The following is an 18,071-nucleotide window of genomic DNA, read 5'->3' as shown; positions in this document are numbered from 1 at the left end:
GTAAGCGAAATATTTTTGAAAAAGTGAATGAAAACTTCCCTAGCTCTTGGTTATAATTGATAACATGAGGCAACTTTTATTATTTACAATTTACAATCGAAATTTCATTTAAGCGATTGAGAATTCGGTGTTAACCTGAAGTAAATTCAAAAGATATAGTAGGTATAGGTTCTAATTTAATTCCTTTAATTAATCCATCAAACTAAAAGTGCAATCAATAAATATTTATGAATGAATGTTTCACAATTCATTTCAAGTATTTCTCCAAGGTCGAATCTATTCATCTCTAGGCAAACGCTTTTAATATGATTCTACTCTATTCGAAATCAAATATTGGTATGCTTTTTTTTGTGAATTCGGATTTAGATAAAAATTAAATTATTGTAAACGAAATATTTTTGAAAAAGTGAATGAAAACTTCCCTAGCTCTTGGTTATAATTGATAACATGAGGCAACTTTGATTATTTACAATTTACAATCGAAATTTCATTTGAGCGATTGAGATTTCGGTGTTAACCTGAAGTTAATTCAAAAGATATTGTAGGTATAGGTTCTAATTTAATTGCTTTAATTAATCCATCAACGTAAAAGTGCAATCAATAAATATTTATGAATGAATGTTTCACAATTCATTTCAAGTATTTCTCCAAGGTCGAATCTATTCGTCTCTAGTTTAGAAAAAAAGGGTGGTTATTGTGTAGACTGATTTAGTAATCTGAAAAAAATAAATCGAGTATATTATAATTCATGAATTTTGTAACAATATATACTTATTCAGTTATCTTTACCTACCTTCAGAAAAAGTTCCAAATTGACCACAAATAAAGGACCAACCGTCAAACTCAATGGTTGAACAGATCTCGTCATCATGGTGATAAGTATTTTTTTGGTTTTTTGATCCGCTTCATCCCAGTCACCCTGGAAAATCGCAGAAGAAATGCTACCGCTCTGAAAAAATGTCGAGAATTCATTGAATGAATGAACTATACTAGATGAAGATATCAGTATTTTATGATCCAAAAGAAGTGTATACCTAAGTGAATTTGTAATAATTTTAAATTAAATATTTTTTAGAAGTAACAAATTAGAACAAAACAAAATAACATAATAATTTTTAAAGAAAGTGTTCGAAATGTCTACCGTTCTGTTGAATGCACAAATGACCTCTTCGAATGATTGATTGTTTTACATTCAACAATTGTTGCGGCGTAATCACATTTGCTGCATTTCGAATTCTTCCCGGGTGTTAACTGGGGTAGCATACACTTGAACTTTTTATTGTCCTCCAAACAAAAAAATCAACAGGATTTAAATCAGGGAAGCACGGTGGCCATTCTACAGGGCCACCTCTCCCATTCCATCTGTTTTCATAAGATGCATTTAGCCAATTTCTGACTTTCGAGAATAATGGACTGGAGACCAGGGCCGTCGCTAGGGGGTAGGCAGGGGAGGCGACCGCCTAGGGCGGCAAAATTCTGGGGCGGCATTTCAATCTTGATCAACAAAAATCATATGTGTAGAAATTCAAAGTAAGAAATGAGATTTAAATCGGTTAGAAACAACACGAAAATATACAGACAATTTAATCAACATTTTAAACTATCAAAGGTGCCGCATTATACACAACAACTCATAAATATCCAGATGTCGTGTAAACCCTCTCACAGCTGTTTACTGTTTACGAGATATTGAGGCTAAAAAACACATGTTCTAATCAGGCGTGTCGGCCTTCTCTTTGTACACTGCTCAATTTTATTGCTTTATTAGGGTACCTAGCCGGTGGAGGATATTTTTCTCTACAATTCTTCAACCAGAATGCCTATTCCCAGATGAATGCAAAATATACGAGAAACGTTTCCATTTCATCATTTCCATCTCATCCTTCCTAAGAAATACATATCTGAGAAGTTTATTTTATTTTATACCACGTTCCATTATATAACAATATTTTTTTGATCGTACTGTATGTGCAAAGTGAGTGTTATATTCTGAATTTTTCGATTTGCCTTTGGATTTAAGGATTTCAAAGTAGATTACTGAAGGTAAGTTCTATAATTTTTTATTTTCATCATTTCCTTATTATTATCATTTTTCGGCACTGGGAAGTACCTACGTTCGAAGCGTCGGATGATGAGATAGACTTAATAGAAAAAATCATATTCATTTATTTCAAAATGTAAGGTGCCGAAAGAGAAAACAAAAATGTCAAGATAATATTTTTCTAAAACGTTCTCATACTTCCCTCGCCCGGAACTTTCAATTGCTTCTTGAAGAACTTTTTCTTAATTAAATACTGAATCAGGGCCCGCTCTGGAGGCTGGCTAATTGGCATTTCGCCGGGGCGGCAAATATTGGAGGGCGGCATTTTCAATTTTTTTCAGAAATCCGAATTCCAAGAAGAAAGTGTTGAATACTTTTTTTTTAATTTCCAAGAATTTCACACATGATTTTTCATCAAATTAATTAGTTTTGGGGGTGGGCGCATTCGAATTTGAAATAATGGTTCATCCGTATCATCCGATTGTTACACACTATCATCTTAAAGATAAAAAACAAAATGTTCAAGCGTTTTATAAGATACTTTTTTGCAAAGGTATCTGAATTTGAATTCATAAGAAATAATTACACTCAATACATTTTGCGTCCATAAAACCCTTCTAACTTTTTATAAAAATTCTCACCCCGAACAAGGGCGTAGACTTGTATTTTTGCCGGGGCGGCAGAAACGCTAGAGCGGGTCCTTATTGAATATTATTATGAAATATTTTTACATTTATTTATTTATACTCGTGTATATTATTCGTTTTTACCAATCCTTAAATTCCAATTTTGACATTAATTAACTTTTCGATCATTTGAATAAATCATCGAAAAGTTAATTCGTTGAATATTTTTTCCGGAAAGATATTTTTTGTTCTAGTCATTCATATTATGTATTCCTATTATTGTTCCTTACCAATCCTAAAATGATTTTCATTTTTTGTACAAGTTTGAACTTGTTGGTTTTGTTTATATTTTTTCTATGTTATTATAATTAAAATTTTACAAACTGTCGCCTTCAACTTTTTCATATTTCGGTAGAAGACCCCGATAACCCAAAATAATTTTTTTGCATTCTGCAGAGTTGACTGTTAGGGCGGCAAATTGGGTATTTGCCTAGGGCGGCAATTTCGCTAGCGACGGCCCTGCTGGAGACCCATCCAACTGGAAAAATACATCATCTCTAATATTTAGTGGCAGATTTTCAACAAATTTGGGGTGGTTCTCAATTAAAAAATTTAAAAATATTTCACCATTTACAATATTGGGGAGCACAAAGGCTCCCAAAACTTCTCCAAAAATTATTCCCATCCAAATATTTAATTTAAATTCATTTTGAAAATTTCTAGGGCGAAATGCATGCGGATTTTCTATCATCCACTCATGCAAATTGTGAAAATTAGCCATTCCTCTTCGAGTGAAAGTGGATTCATCAGTCCAAATTACTTTTTCTAAAAAATCTGGCTCTTGTTCATTTCTTGCAATAATAAATCTGCAAAATTGCTCCCTTCTCATTTCGTCACCAGGATGGAGGGCTTGAACAGGAGTTAAGTGGTAGGCTTTGTAATTGTTGTTTTTGAGTGTTCGGAATATTCTGTTTCCTGAAATATTCAGTTGTTTGGATGCTTTACGAATACTGAGTTTTCTATTTTCTTCGAAGGTCTGTAAAATCCTATTTCTCTGTAGATGATTTCTTCTTTGTATGCCTCGTTCGTGCCTTCGGTCACCAATACCTTTCTTTTAGGTACTGCAAGGACGGTGAGAAAATTCCTAGGAAGCGAAGGACAGGTCCAAGGATCGCGTGTAAGCGGACCAGAAGTTCGACGAGAACCAGGGGGACCACAAGAACCGGACACGACCGAGCTCTACCCTTCTGATATTTTAAATATCTGAGATTGAGTGAATGTTCCTCTTAGCGAGGAGTGTGAAGCCGACGGCGAGGAGAAATCCTACGCGTATAGGCAAAAGTCGGGAATAATAATATTTAAGTAACAAAAATTGTACACATGAAAAATCTTCACGTTATTTTTCTCCAAATTCAATCATTTACTCCTTGATATACCATCTTTGTTTTACCAAAAAAATTCAAAATTTAAACAGCTCCTTCTAGGTGTTGCAGTTTCTTTGTCAGTTAGTATATGTATATATTTCAGGTACTGCTAGGACGGAGAGAAAATTCCTAAGAGGCGATGGACAGCTCCAAGGATCAGCGGGATCGCGTGTAAGAGGACCAGTTCGGCAGAACCAGTGGGACCACGAGGACCGGTCACGACCGAACTCTACCCTTCTGATATTTCAAATATCTGGGATTGAGTGAATCTTCCCCTCATTGGAGAGTGAGAAAGCCGACTGCCTGTGGAGTTTTCTCTCCTACGCGAATAGGTTAAAATCGGGGGGTTAAATATGGAATGACAATTATTACTATCAGCACAAACCTTTGATCATGGCCTTCTTCAATTAGAGCCACAATTCTTGTACGGTGAACCTCACTTATGACTTTACGACTCATGTTGGCAGTCAAACTCGTTGAATTTAACTGCTTCCAAATACGAAATATTCGCACTAAACATCTGTTTATTGCGAAAAATATGTAACGATTTAGAACGAAAAGCATTGATAAACAAACCCAGAAAAAATTGTTGATATTGAAAAGATCCTACGTAGGAAGATAATGTGATGAATTCTTTTGAATCTATGTGTATATTTCTAATGGAAATGATACCCAAAAAACTGCTTAAAACTATTCACTTACAAACACTCACCTCTTCTATCAGTATTTGCCCATGCCAGTAAACGATGAACAGCTGAAAGAAGACGAATGTTCCACATGCTAAAGGTAAAATATTAACCACATCGGAAACAGTTTCGCTCTGAAAATAAAATATGGTATTGTAACTTTTTTTCATTTCAGTGCTTGATTTATTTAAACTATTTTCAATTTATTTCGTTCAGTTTGAATTTACTTCAAATTTGATTGCTTTGAATATACGTACATCAGGGATTCTCAGATTTCCCAAGTTTTATAGTATAAACTTGGACGTATTTATTATTAAAAAATACCAACTAAGCCGTCGTTTCAAAGGGTCTTTCCTTCTTCCTCAAAGGCTAAAAACGGTTACATGTTAAAAGATAACACAAGAACATCACACAGAAGAGACATACCTAGTATGGAGATTTTGAGTATAAACTGTTATGTTACAGTAGTGCATGAGAAAGTATGCAAAAATACAGACTCTGAGAAAAACTTCTCTCTCTGAAAATGGAAGATTCACCAACGCTGAAAATCTTCAAAAAAAAAGCTAAGATTTTTTAGTTTAGTTTTTTGAAGATTTTCAGCGTTGGTGAATCCTGCATTTCCAGAGAGATAAGTTGTTTTCAGAGTCTGTTTTTTTTGCATACACTATCATGCGCTACTGTAACATAACAGTTTTTACTCAAAATCTCTATACTAGGTATGTCTTTTCTGTGTAATGTTCTTGTGTTATCTTTTAACATGTAACCGTTTTTAGCCTTTGAAGGAGAAGGGAAGACCCTTCGAAACGTCAGCTTAGTTGATATTTTTTATGATAAATACGTCCAAGTTCCTGCTAATCGTTTGTGCCAATGTTTCACAATGGATTCAAGAACTTGAAGATGGAATTTTTGTGAGTTATCGGGGACCTAAATGTCCTCGGAAAATTTCATGAAAACGATATGGTGGTAACCGTAGCCGTGGCGGCCATTTGGCTGATATTGTTTTGTATATTTATTGTCATACCGTCCTCTTTACAATAAAATAAAAATCAATTGATTGTTTTCGAAAAATACTAGTTTTTTACATCAAAATGAAATATCTTATTGGAAAATCCTTTTTCAGGTAATTTTCGTCAGATTATCAACTTAAATAATCTTAAGTTCTAGTTACTCGATTGAAATATTTCAAATTCAAAACAAGACCTGATTTTTTCATATTAATTCAATTTTCAGAATGTTTACCGCGTCTGCTCTGTGGTCCCGGAATATTAGGATTCTCGTTTTAGATTTTCTATCGTTCTGTATCAACATGCTATCAGCACATTCTGAATCCAAATTCAATGCAAATCGATCTTTTCTCGAGTTTTGAAATTGGCAGTAAATCAAAATTTTAAACGGCTGTATTTTCGGAACGTCTAGTCGCATTTTGATCATTCTTTACCAAATAAAATAAGGATTTGTCGATTCATCATCCCTATTCTACCAGAACATGTCAATGAACAAGTATGCATTCAAAATGAATATTCAAGGGAAATTAGCAAATTTGGATAAATGAACTCGTCATCCAATATACCCCTTTAAAATCAATGCAATAAAATTTATAGAAACATACATTCTACAATTTCAGGAATATTTGAATGTTATTATCAAATGGAGCAATTTTACATCTTTTTGTGAATGTTCGTCAAACAAAAGATATTTATTACCACTTACTGCTGCAATGGACACTAAAAACCCTGCGATTTGTGTAGAATGGAATAAAAAATCACATAAGGTAATGAACATCATAATCGAGTTGAATATCTCTCGATCCCTACAAAAACAAGTTTGAGTTTTCATTCATTGAGTATTCATCTATTATTAAAAAATTGGAAGAATATTAAAGAATAGTGTAGTAGCAGTAACCATTCTCCAATACACCGAATCATCATAAAAGTTTAAAGAATCGTTTCGACAAAGATATCGTAATCTTCAGAAACTAAATCTCTAGTTAATGAAGATTCGTTTTTTCCGTATGGATACAAATTGAATACAAAATCCCACCTGATTATAGTTTGATGTTCCAAAACGCAAGTCCTCACCAAATTGTAATAGTTCTCTCTGGATGGATCATTTTTATCGAGGAACAAACTTGGATTCCTCAGAACAAACTTAAGTGTTTTTATTCTACAATTGAGGTACAAAACCGGAGCCAACACGAAAAAATCTCCAGAAACCACGATTAAACCAACCGAAGTGCAAACAACATTCGTGTAAATATGCCCCATCAAGTGATACTTCTGTTCGTCAAAAGGCATCCAATAATTATTGAGAGTGAAAGGTTTTTCGATAGCTGGTTCTGCACCTCTATTTTTCAGGTAAAGGAACAAAGATAGCAGCAAATTGCACATAAGTGCACCACCCATAGTCTTCTTATATAAATTGACAATCTTAAACGGATCACGTGTATGGTGCAGGTAATTTTTTCGAATAATATCCAGAGATACACTGCTCAGATACTCATCGTTAATCAACATTTCGGAAATAATTTTTTGGAACTTGGTTGTTCTTGAAATCAAAATTTTCACAAATGAGACGACTACAGTCAATGTTGCACCAAAGTTGAACCCGAAATCCGAAAGGTCTTTAGAATTTTTCGTCAGAAGAATGAATGCCGTCATGAAATAAAAATTATTTATCAATACCAAATAGCCATAAAGGTTGTAAATTTTAGTTGGATTCGAATTCCAAAATCCGGCATAAAAAAATATGTTGCGAAAATTCATGAATAACGGTGAATTTGACATTTTACTAATTCAATTCTTTATCTGTTCGCTGGTTTCAGTGTTATGAACAATGAGAATTTTATTGGCTCAACCTTAAAGCAGTTCTCGATGGAATGGTATAATTAAGGAGGTGTGTGGAAATCACAAATTCTCTTCATGATATTTCGTGATTATTCGTGCTGAGGAAATATGTTTTATTAAATTGATTAGAGGGGTTTCTGTGCATTTATTTTCCCCTATCTGCTTTAATAACGCAGGTTGTTGGAATAATCCAATAGTAGGTATGAAAATCCTTCCTCAATAATCTTTGTTTTGTTGTGATAAATAATACATGGTTTCAATAAGGTTATTTCCAGGGCCGTCGGTGAAAGGTAGGCAGGGTAGGAGGTCGCCTAGGACGCCAAAATCCAAAATTTAAAGCTTGATCAACAAAAATCCTATGTGTGAAAATTCAAAGTATCTTAGGTTATTGGAATAATCCAAAAGTTGGCACGAAAACCCTTCCTCAATAATCTTTGTTTTAATATTATAAATAAAAAATGATTTGAGTATGCTTATTTGTGAAAACAAATTCCACAAAAAATGGGAAGTTTATGGAAATTATGGGGATTATAAAATATTTCAGGCCTTGCGGTCTGAAACCAAGTGTCTTATTAGATGTGATGATGAAAGATATTCAACCCCAGTTCAATCTGAGGTCAAAATTTGTCTAAAAAAACTTTTTGTCTTTTTCTCTGTTGATTCTGAAATCAGCGAGTCAGACAAAGAAATTTGTAATTTATTTGCCGATTATTTTGAGTCTTTTCACTAAGCCTGATCCAACCAAAAATTATGATACAAAGAAATGCTCTCCTGATCCATATTTCTTAGGCTCATTCCATATAACTTTTGATCATGTCAAGGAGATAATAATAATAATTCTTTATTGCCATAACAAAGTATTACATCATTTATTACATTGTACAAAAGGTGAGCATATCACTAAAGCGATATCTTCCTGCCTACCTCAAAATTGTGTAAAAACAAGATATGACGAGACCCATTGTTTATGGGCACTAATTTAATACAGAACTAAAATCCGACTACACAAGACTGAGGATACAGGATTGGAAAGATAGGAGAAGGGACAAGCGAAATTGCACGGCGCGATGAACCTACCTTTATATCAAGTTTAGTAAGTAAATACTTCTTAAGAGCAATCCTAAATGATATACTTGGTTTAGATGAAAAGAAAGGAGCTGGTCCAGACTCGATACCATCAATTTTTGTAAAAGAGTGTAGTATCCCACTGAGTATCCCTCTTGCATTGATATCTAATGAATCTCTCCGTAGTGGCATATTTCCTGACTCCTGGAAGGTTGCCAGCATAACTCCTAAATCCGGTATTCTGTAGAAAATTATCGTCCCATCAGTAAACTTTGTGTCTTCGAGAAAGTGTTTGAATCATTAATATACAACCGTTTGCTCAATCATATGCAATCTCGAATAATACCTGAGCAGCATGGTTATGTTGAAGTAAGATCAGTTGAAACTAATCTCATCTGCTTCACTGAATTTATCCAAAAAAGTCTTGATGAAAGAATTCAAGTAGATGCTATATACACAGATTTTAGCAAAGCTTTCGGCCGAATCAATATTCAAAACTTTATGAACGAGCTTAAGAATGTTGGTGTTGAGGGCACATTGTTGAGAAGGTTCGAGTCCTATTTCACAGAAGCGGACCCAAATGGGAACCTTGGGGGACCCCTACGTTAAGATAGGGAGATTCAATTCAAGATCATTTTTCTAATATCAAGGGTCCCCCAAGGTTCCCTTTTGGGTCCACTTCTGTTTATCATTTACATAAACAGTACCAACAAATATTTTAAAATATATAAGTTTTTGTTGCCTTTGTTCACAGCAAACTCAACTTTGCTTCTTCGGTTTGGTGTCCTCATTATAATGTATATACCAAATAGTTGGAAAAGGTACAAGCTAAGTTTCTTGGGTTTCTAAGTTGTAGGACGGGATTTCACCTGATACCTGGAAATCCTGATAACTATTAACTACTGTGTTCGTTTGAAACATTTTCCAATTATTAGCTTGAAGAACAGAAGTAAAATGAATGATTTAATTTTTATCTATAAAATACTGTCGAATAAAATTAATTGTCCTCAAATTCTAGATTCAATTGATTTTTATGTTATTGTCAGACATCTGAGGAGACCTCCTGTATTTTACCTGACCATCTATAGAACCATCAGCGCAAAGTCATCTATATCGAGAATCTTAGATCTATGCAATTCTTATGTACAGGGTGGGCAAATAAGCGAGGTAAGCGGCTATATCTCAGGATCCACTCATCGTAGAGACTTGCGGTAAAAAATTTTACCACTAAAGTAAACAAAAGAAAACACTGGAAATTGTTTTGAAGTTCATACCTCCACCCCTAGGGGGCGTAATAGCTATCGTCGAGTAGAAAAATGCATTTTACTCGAAAAATTTTCATATTAAGTTGGAAAACCAATATCATCACTGTAAACCTTGGAAAATTCTCTATTTGTTTGAATTGTCACTTTCGATTTTGCGACATCGAATAAGGGTGGCGGAAAGATAGAAATCTGACTGATTGAAATGTCTGTAACTTCAGTTTGGCTCAAAATTTTTGAGCAAATTAGATCTTATTTGAGAGACAACATCTTGTTGATTAAGGAAAAAATATACTCATGATGAATTTGATTCAGCTGCTTCCGATAGGGAGCGCTAAGTCAGAAGTTCATTGTTTTATTCATTTTTCTCTGAAATTTCAAATGTAATGATAGGATTTTCTTAACAGAAACAAAAATTTCATTGAATTCGCATGAGAAAACCTGAAGGTCGCAAAGCGATAATTTCAGGCGTTCTGAAGTTATGGCCGAAAGAAGATATTCTTCAACTGATGCACTGCGAAAAACCAAATTGAGTCTTCAAGTTCTAACAGAAACAGAAATCCCATCAAATTTGTATGAAAAAACCAAAAGGTCGCAAAGCGATAGCTTCAGGCGTTCTGGAGTTATGGCCGAAAGAAGACACAATTTAGTTTTTCAGTGCATCAGTTGAAGAATATCTTTTTTCGTCCATAACTCCAGAACCCCTGAAGCTATCGCTTTGCGACCTTTTGGTTTTTTCATACAAATTTGATGGGATTTCTGTTTCTGTTAGAACTTGAAGACTCAATTTGGTTTTTCGCAGTGCATCAGTTGAAGAATATCTTCTTTCGGCCATAACTTCAGAACGCCTGAAATTATCGCTTTGCGACCTTCAGGTTTTCTCATGCGAATTCAATGAAATTTTTGTTTCTGTTAAGAAAATCCTATCATTACATTTGAAATTTCAGAGAAAAATGAACAAAACAATGAACTTCTGACTTAGCGCTCCCTATCGGAAGCAGCTGAATCAAATTCATCATGAGTATATTTTTTCCTTAATCAACAAGATGTTGTCTCTCAAATAAGATCTAATTTGCTCAAAAAATTTGAGCCAAACTGAAGTTACAGACATTTCAATCAGTCAGATTTCTATCTTTCCCCCACCCTTATTCGATGTCGCAAAATCGAAAGTGACAATTCAAACAGATAGAGAATTTTCCAAGGTTTACAGTGATGATATTTTTTTTCCAACTTTATATGAAAATTTTTCGAGTAAAATGCATTTTTCTACTCGACGATAGCTATTACGCCCCCTAGCGGTAGAGGTTTGAACTTCAAAACAATTTCCAGTGTTTTCTTTTGTTTACTTTAGTGGTAAAATTTTTTACCGCAAGTCTCTACGATGAGTGGATCCTGAGATATAGCCGCTTACCTCGCTTATTTGCCCACCCTGTACATAATGTTGATTTATTTTCGGGGGGTAATTTAAGTTCTTTCAAAAAAACTGTTAAAAGGATATTTGGGTAGTTCTATTGTTCGTGAGTATCGTTTCATTTATTTCTGATTTTTAGCATTGTCTATTTTATGTTATTAGTGGGCGCTTCTTTTGGGTGTTCACATCTGTAGCGTTCTTCTGTGTAAAAGAAAAATAAAATTTCGGAATTTATTCTTTTTAATTTTTTCTTTGATGGAGTTCATTTAATGTTAACGGAACGTATTTCACTCTTCGAATAAATAGTTAATAGTGTTCTATTAGCTGTTTTAGTTATATTCTGTAGAATAAATCAATTCGCTATATTCACAGTATTTCTGCAGAAACTTGTTATTATTTCCACTACTTTTTCTTACAATATCTACAAATTATCAGTACTTCCTAAGTTAATACTAAGTTATTAGTTTAAATTATATAGAAGATATGATTTTGGGTTCTTAAAATTATACAATTATGATAAAATAACTATATACAACTACAATTTTTTCAGAGCATCGTTCAGTATGGCCAGTTCATTTGATATGTTGCCAAGTAGCATTTCCACCTGTGGTTTAGAGTCCAAAACTTCTATACTTTGAGTGTAGGCATTGTATCTCACACTAAAGGACCTAGGAATCTTCGCAGCATATTTACTGAAATGAAAATGTATCTAATTAGAGGTGAAATATCTACAAAATTTTGTTCTTAAAAGGATATCAAGGAACTCAAATGAAAATTATAAAATTTTTTAAATGTGAAACTGGGGTAGTAATATACTGCACCACAAAAAGTTCAGAAATTTTAGACCGTTTCAAGTTTGCAATTCTTGTCCACCATCCATCCATCTAAGTGCCTTCTCTAGTTGAGGTTGACGATCACCTTCTCTCTAGCTCTATGAATTACTTAACTAATTCCTTGTCCATCAAATGTTCATTTATAAGAAATCAATTCTTTACTCTCAAATAACTGAATGGTTTTTCTGCGTATTGTTTGATAACTTTTTTAGTTCATTATTAAGAATCTGGATAAGTATAGGGTGTTTTTTTTGAGGTATATAACTTTAAGTTGGCATTAATATTCAAGATGGCGACCTATTTAACAGCTGTCGAGTGATTTATTCTCAGTTTAGTTTGGCAATTCATCACGAATAGACTGAACGCCTGAACAATGCTTGCAAATAGTGCAATTTTATTTCGAAAATAATGGTTCTGTGCGGAATACGTATCGCGCACTACGTCCATTTTATTTTGCACTTCTGGTTGAATGACTACGTCAACAAACAAAACTGACGCATTTGGAGTGAAGCTAATCCTCAAGTGTATGTCGAAACACCATTACATCCAGAAAAACTGACTGTTTAGTGCGCTTTATGGGCTGGTGGCATCATTAGTCCGTACTTCTTCAAAAACGATGGTGGCTTAAACGTTACATACAGTCAATGGTGATCGGTATAGAGCCATGATTACTAACTTTTTCATTCCTGAATTGAACAACCATGATGTCCAGGAGCTGTGGTTCCAACAAGATGACGCAACATGTCACACAGCTCGTGCCACAATCGATTTATTGAAGGACACGTTTGGTGACCACCCAATTTCACGTTTTAGACCTGTGAATTGGCCTCCAAGATCTTGTGATTTAACACCGCTAGACTACTTTCTGTGGGGCTATGTAAAGTCATTGGTCTATGCGGATAAGCCACAAACCCTTGACCATTTGGGAGACAACATCCGCCATGTTATTGCCGATATACGACCACAAATGTTGGAAAAAGTAATCGAAAATTGGACGTCCAGATTGAACTACATCCGAGCCAGCCGTGGCGGTCATATGCCAGAAATCATATTTAAAATGTAATGCCACAAGATTATCTTACGGATAAATAAAATTCATGTCAATCGAATAATCCATCGTTGTTTTATTGCAATTTAAAGTTCTATAGCTCTAAAAAAAACACCCTTTACATTTACTGTTTAGGTAGACATTTGTTTCGATGGACGTACAATATTGTTGTTTCTTGAAGCTACCTTAAATGCCCAGATATTCATAGAGGAGGTAATTGACAATATTATTCCTTTATTTAATGCTGCCTCTTTTTTTTTTTTTTTTTGAGGATAATGCACCACCATTTTGTGCGAGAATTTTCGATGAAGCACAGGAAATCCATGGTATCTGGCAGTTTCCTCTGTTCCATCAGTCATGAACTCAATTCCATTGAACAAGCTTGAAATCAGCTACAAAAAGCTCTGTATACTCATTAATCACCTCCAGATACACTTCAAGATCTCAGAAATCTTTCACCGCAACTTTGGAGAGAAATTGATCAAGGCTACTTGAACAATATGATTGAAAGTATGCAAAGGCGTTGTCAGCAAGGAGGCCATTAGATTTAGATTTAATTAAGGAGGTTACGTTTCACTGCGACCTAATGATCTATTGTGCCCCCCATCAGAGCTATTCTCCCCATAACGTGATCTACTCGCCTTTCAGTTCCAGAGTTCTGATGAACTCCAATATCTGGGATGGCTTCAAGGAGGCTAATTACTCACTTCTATAGGTTTCGTGTCCAAGGCAGGTTTTCCGTTGGCTAGCGATGGCGAGGCATTCCGTCACCAGGTGATCTGGAGTTTCTTCCTCCTCCCCACAGAATCTGCACTCGTTATTTTCTGTTAGACCCATTCTCATGAGGTGTTTCCTAAGGCGGCAATGCCCTGTGAGGAATCCAGTGAGGAGGTGTAGCATATTCTTACTAAAATCCAGATACTTCTTGGATCTTGTAGAGTCAAAGTTTCGAAGAAACTTTTTGGAGTGATCCAGACCAGGAAGATTCCACCAGAGATTTTCTTCTTCGGTTACCTCTTTTTCCTGAAACTCTTTCTTGTAGGTGCATTTATCTACACCACAGAAAGATTCCGGGCCGATGAAAGGAGTTTGTGCTCCTTTTATGGCAAGTGTTGGCCTCTTCATTCCCTCTGATTCCCGAGTGGCCAGGAACCCAGACTAAAAAGACCCTGTTATTCTTACCCATTTCATTAATTTCTCTTCGACACTCCCATACCATCTTAGATTCGATGGTTTGTGAGTTCAGTGCTTTAATTGCAGCCTGACTATCGGAATGTATCGCTATGTCACATTTCCGATAGTTTCTTGCTATGTTGATTTCTACACATCTTTCTATTGCAAGTATCTCTGCCTGAAAGACACTTAGACAGTGGTCTAGCGATATTGAGCATTTGGTACAAGCCCCGAATACTCCATCGCCAGTCCCCGTCGTTTTTGAACCATCTGTATACCATTTGATGGTATTCTTTTCAAGAACTGGGATTGTGAACTCCTTTTCCCAATCCTCTTTTTTACTTAGTATCGTAATGAATGTTTTTTCTATGCTAATTTTCTTCATCATCCCATCACTGGGAAGGTTCGCTGATGATATAATTAGTCAAGGAGAACCAGGCTCTCTTATTCCTAATTCCCTCATTGCCGGTACTTTCCCTAGATAGTCTTAGAATGGCCTCATAGGCCACTCTCTTTATCACTAGATAAAGAGGTGTGAGATCTGTGATGATCTCCAATGCCCTAGTTGGATATACCACGTTCTCATAGCTCCAGTGATTCAAACACAGGCTAACCTTTGTAGAGGAGGCCATACTCTTTACTGACATTTATTTTTTCAATTTTTTGAGTGAACAGATTTTGTACTACAAATACCTACTAAAAATCAAATTTCACTTGAAATTGTAAAACTTATAAGGAAATGAGCAAAAGAATGAGTTAGATAAGTCGGTAAACATTTAGATTTCTCATATATCACAAATTGCTGAAAAGAAATGGAAACTTTCAAAACAGTCTCAAAATTTACAAACTTCCCTAACTTTTGTAGAGCAGTATATTTTTCTGATAAGTTTATTAATATTAATACTTCATCACTGAATCAACTTAATTAATCATTTTTTAAATATTTCCGAAGCTTGCACAATGTTTCATTTTCACACATGAAAGATGCAACGATTTTGCACGCTTCATTCCATGTTACGCTACTGGAATTTTTTAAGACGCGGTAATTTGTCAATTAATCGTTTCATATCGTGTACTTTCGGTCGGAACGCAGATGCGCGTTTCTGGAGAGAATTTTCTGAAAGATTTTCAATGATGATTGAAACTCCAGCAAGAATAAGTACCTCAGATTTAGGTTTCAGTCATTATTAATTCAATTTGAGACTCGGAATCTTATTTATCGGCGAGAATTGTGTCGGAATTCTCGCACCTCCCGTGGGATTAGAACGAAGAAAACCTCCCGTGGGATTAGAACGAAGAAACCTCCCGTGGGATTAGAACAGGAACCTTTCTTGGGATTGAAAAATATCAAGAACTACTTCCTTGAGATACAGAATTTGGGATAGTACGTATGTTAGACCACTTTACTCTCTGAATCTGAAAGAATTCCTGCGAAATACCTGGCATTATCACACCAACTTCGTTGAATGAGGACTGGAGTACTATAGCTTCCTGATAAGAATTGGTGTTCAGAAGGCTGAAGATAATATACAGAAGAGGTTCCATCCTAGTAGCAGAGAAACTCTTTTAAAATCGTTTTAAGTTAAGTTTCTATTTTATTATTTGTTTAGAGTGAAAAGGATCGATCATTGTATATTTTGATTTTATTAAATTTGTAAAAACCTGGGTAGGAGTTTTGTTGCCAAATAAGCCAAACCACCCCTAGAAATTAGTCCTTAGAGTCTCATGGGCAATTGTAACGTTACAAAGAATATTATGATCTCTAATTAAGTAGAGAATACTCCTGAAAGAATATAATTATATGTTTAAATGTTCTTACATCAATTTTTCCTTGGCATCATCGAAACTTTCTGCAACGTAGTAGATTGGTTGATACTCTGTAATTGGATATTTTTGCACTCCTGTTTTTTCAGGTTCGAAAGGTCTTATTTCTGCTTTTCCTTCTAATGCATATTGAAGTTCGCCATATGAAGATAATAGTCCGGCTCCGTAAGCTTTGATCTCATTGTCTTCTTGACATAATCCGTACTCTACTGTGAACCAGAAGCACTGAAAGATAAGATAACAAATTCAGTTCAAGAAGTACTGCTAGAAAATTGATATCTACACAAATAAAAAAATTTCGAATTGAAACTTCTGGTTGGGTGGGTTGTTTACATAGCGACCAAGTAAAAAATATGCTTCGTCGTTGAAGAAAATTCGATGCAAAAAATCGTCATCCAAACATATTGTTCAAGCACCTAATGTTTTACACATTCCATCGTCAGCTAGCTTCAGTTCTTGTGTCAACTGAACCTTATAAGTATGGAGATGCAAATTCAGATGCAAAATACGTGATAGCGTGCCGTTAGACCGGCCCAAATGTTGTGCGCGCCGAGAAATGAATAAATTAGGATCTTCTTCAACACTTTCACTTACAGCAGCCAGGGCCGGCGTTAGGGGTGAAACAGTGAAGTCACTGTTTCAGGCGCCTCTTTTCGAAAGGCGGCAATTTAGTCTAGTTTGTGGCCGCCCTTTCATATTTCTGGAAAAATATAGCCTTAATTCTTGAAAAAACATGAAGTTGGTACGCTTTACTACGTTTTCAACATTCCCTGCAATAAAAATCTTCAAACCATCTCTACTAAGCCGCCTGTTCAATAAATAACGCATGACGACCCAACCAATATAAGCAGCATTACCTATTACCCTAATTGAATGAGGGATGGAACGTATTTCACAAAGACGAAAAACAACTATTCGAATTACGTGGAAGTTATTTACACATTCAACATTTGGAAAATTCCTAAAATTCTGCATTCCAAACTAGTTACTGATAAATGCTGAATGTTTTCAGCGGTACATATGTTTTTAATCCCATTTAGTTTTCAAAGCTTTGCGTGCCTTACCGCCCTTCATATCCTGTGGTGTGATAGGTAATCTTTCATTGATCGTAAGCAGTGCCTTGTGAATGTGAGAATCAGATACACTTACGCATTGTTCATCGGCGTCGAAGAAATCTAGGAATTTATTGTAGGTAAAAATGTCCGAAAAAAAGTGAAAACGACTTCAGAAAGAAACAATTAGCAAAAACGCTAGAATCAAAAATGGCGAATTATTAACGAGACAGGGGATGTTTTTTGTTAGGGGGAGGGTTGTTTATTGATACTTTTTCAGCAGGGGCGCCAAAAAATTCTTCGCATCAGGCGCCAAAATTGCTCGCGCCGGCCCTGACAGCGGCAACATTCTCAGTAGAGTGTGCATTTCGATGACCTTAAGACATCACTAACAGATTCAGTCTCTTAGAATGGACTAGTTTTCATTTTTTTGTTAAGGATTTATTCTAAAAATTTAAGTAAAATGAAACAAAAATGTGGAAGAATCATTGAAATATCTTTAGAAATGAAAAAGTTATGGGACTTTGAAGTTGCGCTTGGAAGAATAATTTCATAGTCTAGTGTGTGACGTCACGCCACTTACACGAGGCGACTGGTATTCGCAGAGTGCTTACGAATTCATTGGTGTAAAATCACCTGTGCCGTTCGTGTCATGTTTTGTTCGTTACACGATGGCTGAAATAAAAAAAAATCCTACAAATATTGTATTGTGCCTATGTGTGCAAGCACGACAATTAAAAACCCCAATAAATTGTTTTTTCATGTACCAAATGACATGAATGA

The 18,071-nt window shown here is 35.2% G+C and overlaps 2 protein-coding genes across 3 annotated transcripts in view; both read right to left on the bottom strand.

Annotated features, from left to right (window-relative positions):
- Positions 1–530: 530 nt before the first annotated feature.
- Positions 531–7,179, bottom strand: LOC123682419 (odorant receptor 22a-like). The gene is made up of 4 exons (XM_045621020.1): positions 6,856–7,179; positions 4,804–4,911; positions 794–949; positions 531–716 (listed from the first exon to the last, which is right to left on the bottom strand). Exons 1-4 carry the CDS (start codon positions 7,177–7,179, stop codon positions 675–677), a joined length of 630 nt encoding a protein of 209 aa, XP_045476976.1. The 3' UTR covers positions 531–674.
- Positions 7,180–11,723: 4,544 nt separating this feature from the next.
- The window catches only part of LOC123682245 (protein henna), a 35,666-nt gene continuing 29,318 nt past the window's right edge, over positions 11,724–18,071 (bottom strand). For both annotated transcript variants that reach the window (XM_045620778.1, XM_045620779.1), the window contains exons 5-6: positions 16,232–16,461; positions 11,724–12,050 (exon numbers count right to left, since the gene is read on the bottom strand). In XM_045620778.1, coding sequence (XP_045476734.1) covers positions 11,894–12,050; positions 16,232–16,461 — 387 coding nt within the window. In that variant the 3' untranslated portion in view covers positions 11,724–11,893. The remainder of the gene's footprint in view (positions 12,051–16,231; positions 16,462–18,071) is intronic.

The sequence above is a fragment of the Harmonia axyridis genome, chromosome 6 (genome assembly GCF_914767665.1).
Source record: "Harmonia axyridis chromosome 6, icHarAxyr1.1, whole genome shotgun sequence".
Lineage (NCBI taxonomy): Eukaryota > Metazoa > Arthropoda > Insecta > Coleoptera > Coccinellidae > Harmonia > Harmonia axyridis.
This window is presented reverse-complemented; position numbering and strand designations above follow the sequence as displayed.

Coding starts and splice junctions, on each gene's coding strand:
- LOC123682419 (XM_045621020.1), bottom strand. CDS start 7,179: ATGGGTGGTGCACTTATGTGCAATTTGCTGCTATCTTTGTTCCTTTAC. Junction 4,912..6,855: donor GAGAGAACTATTACAATTTG/GTGAGGACTTGC, acceptor TTTTATTTTCAG/AGCGAAACTGTTTCCGATGT. Junction 717..793: donor ATTTGGAACTTTTTCTGAAG/GTAGGTAAAGAT, acceptor TATTTTTTTCAG/ATTACTAAATCAGTCTACAC.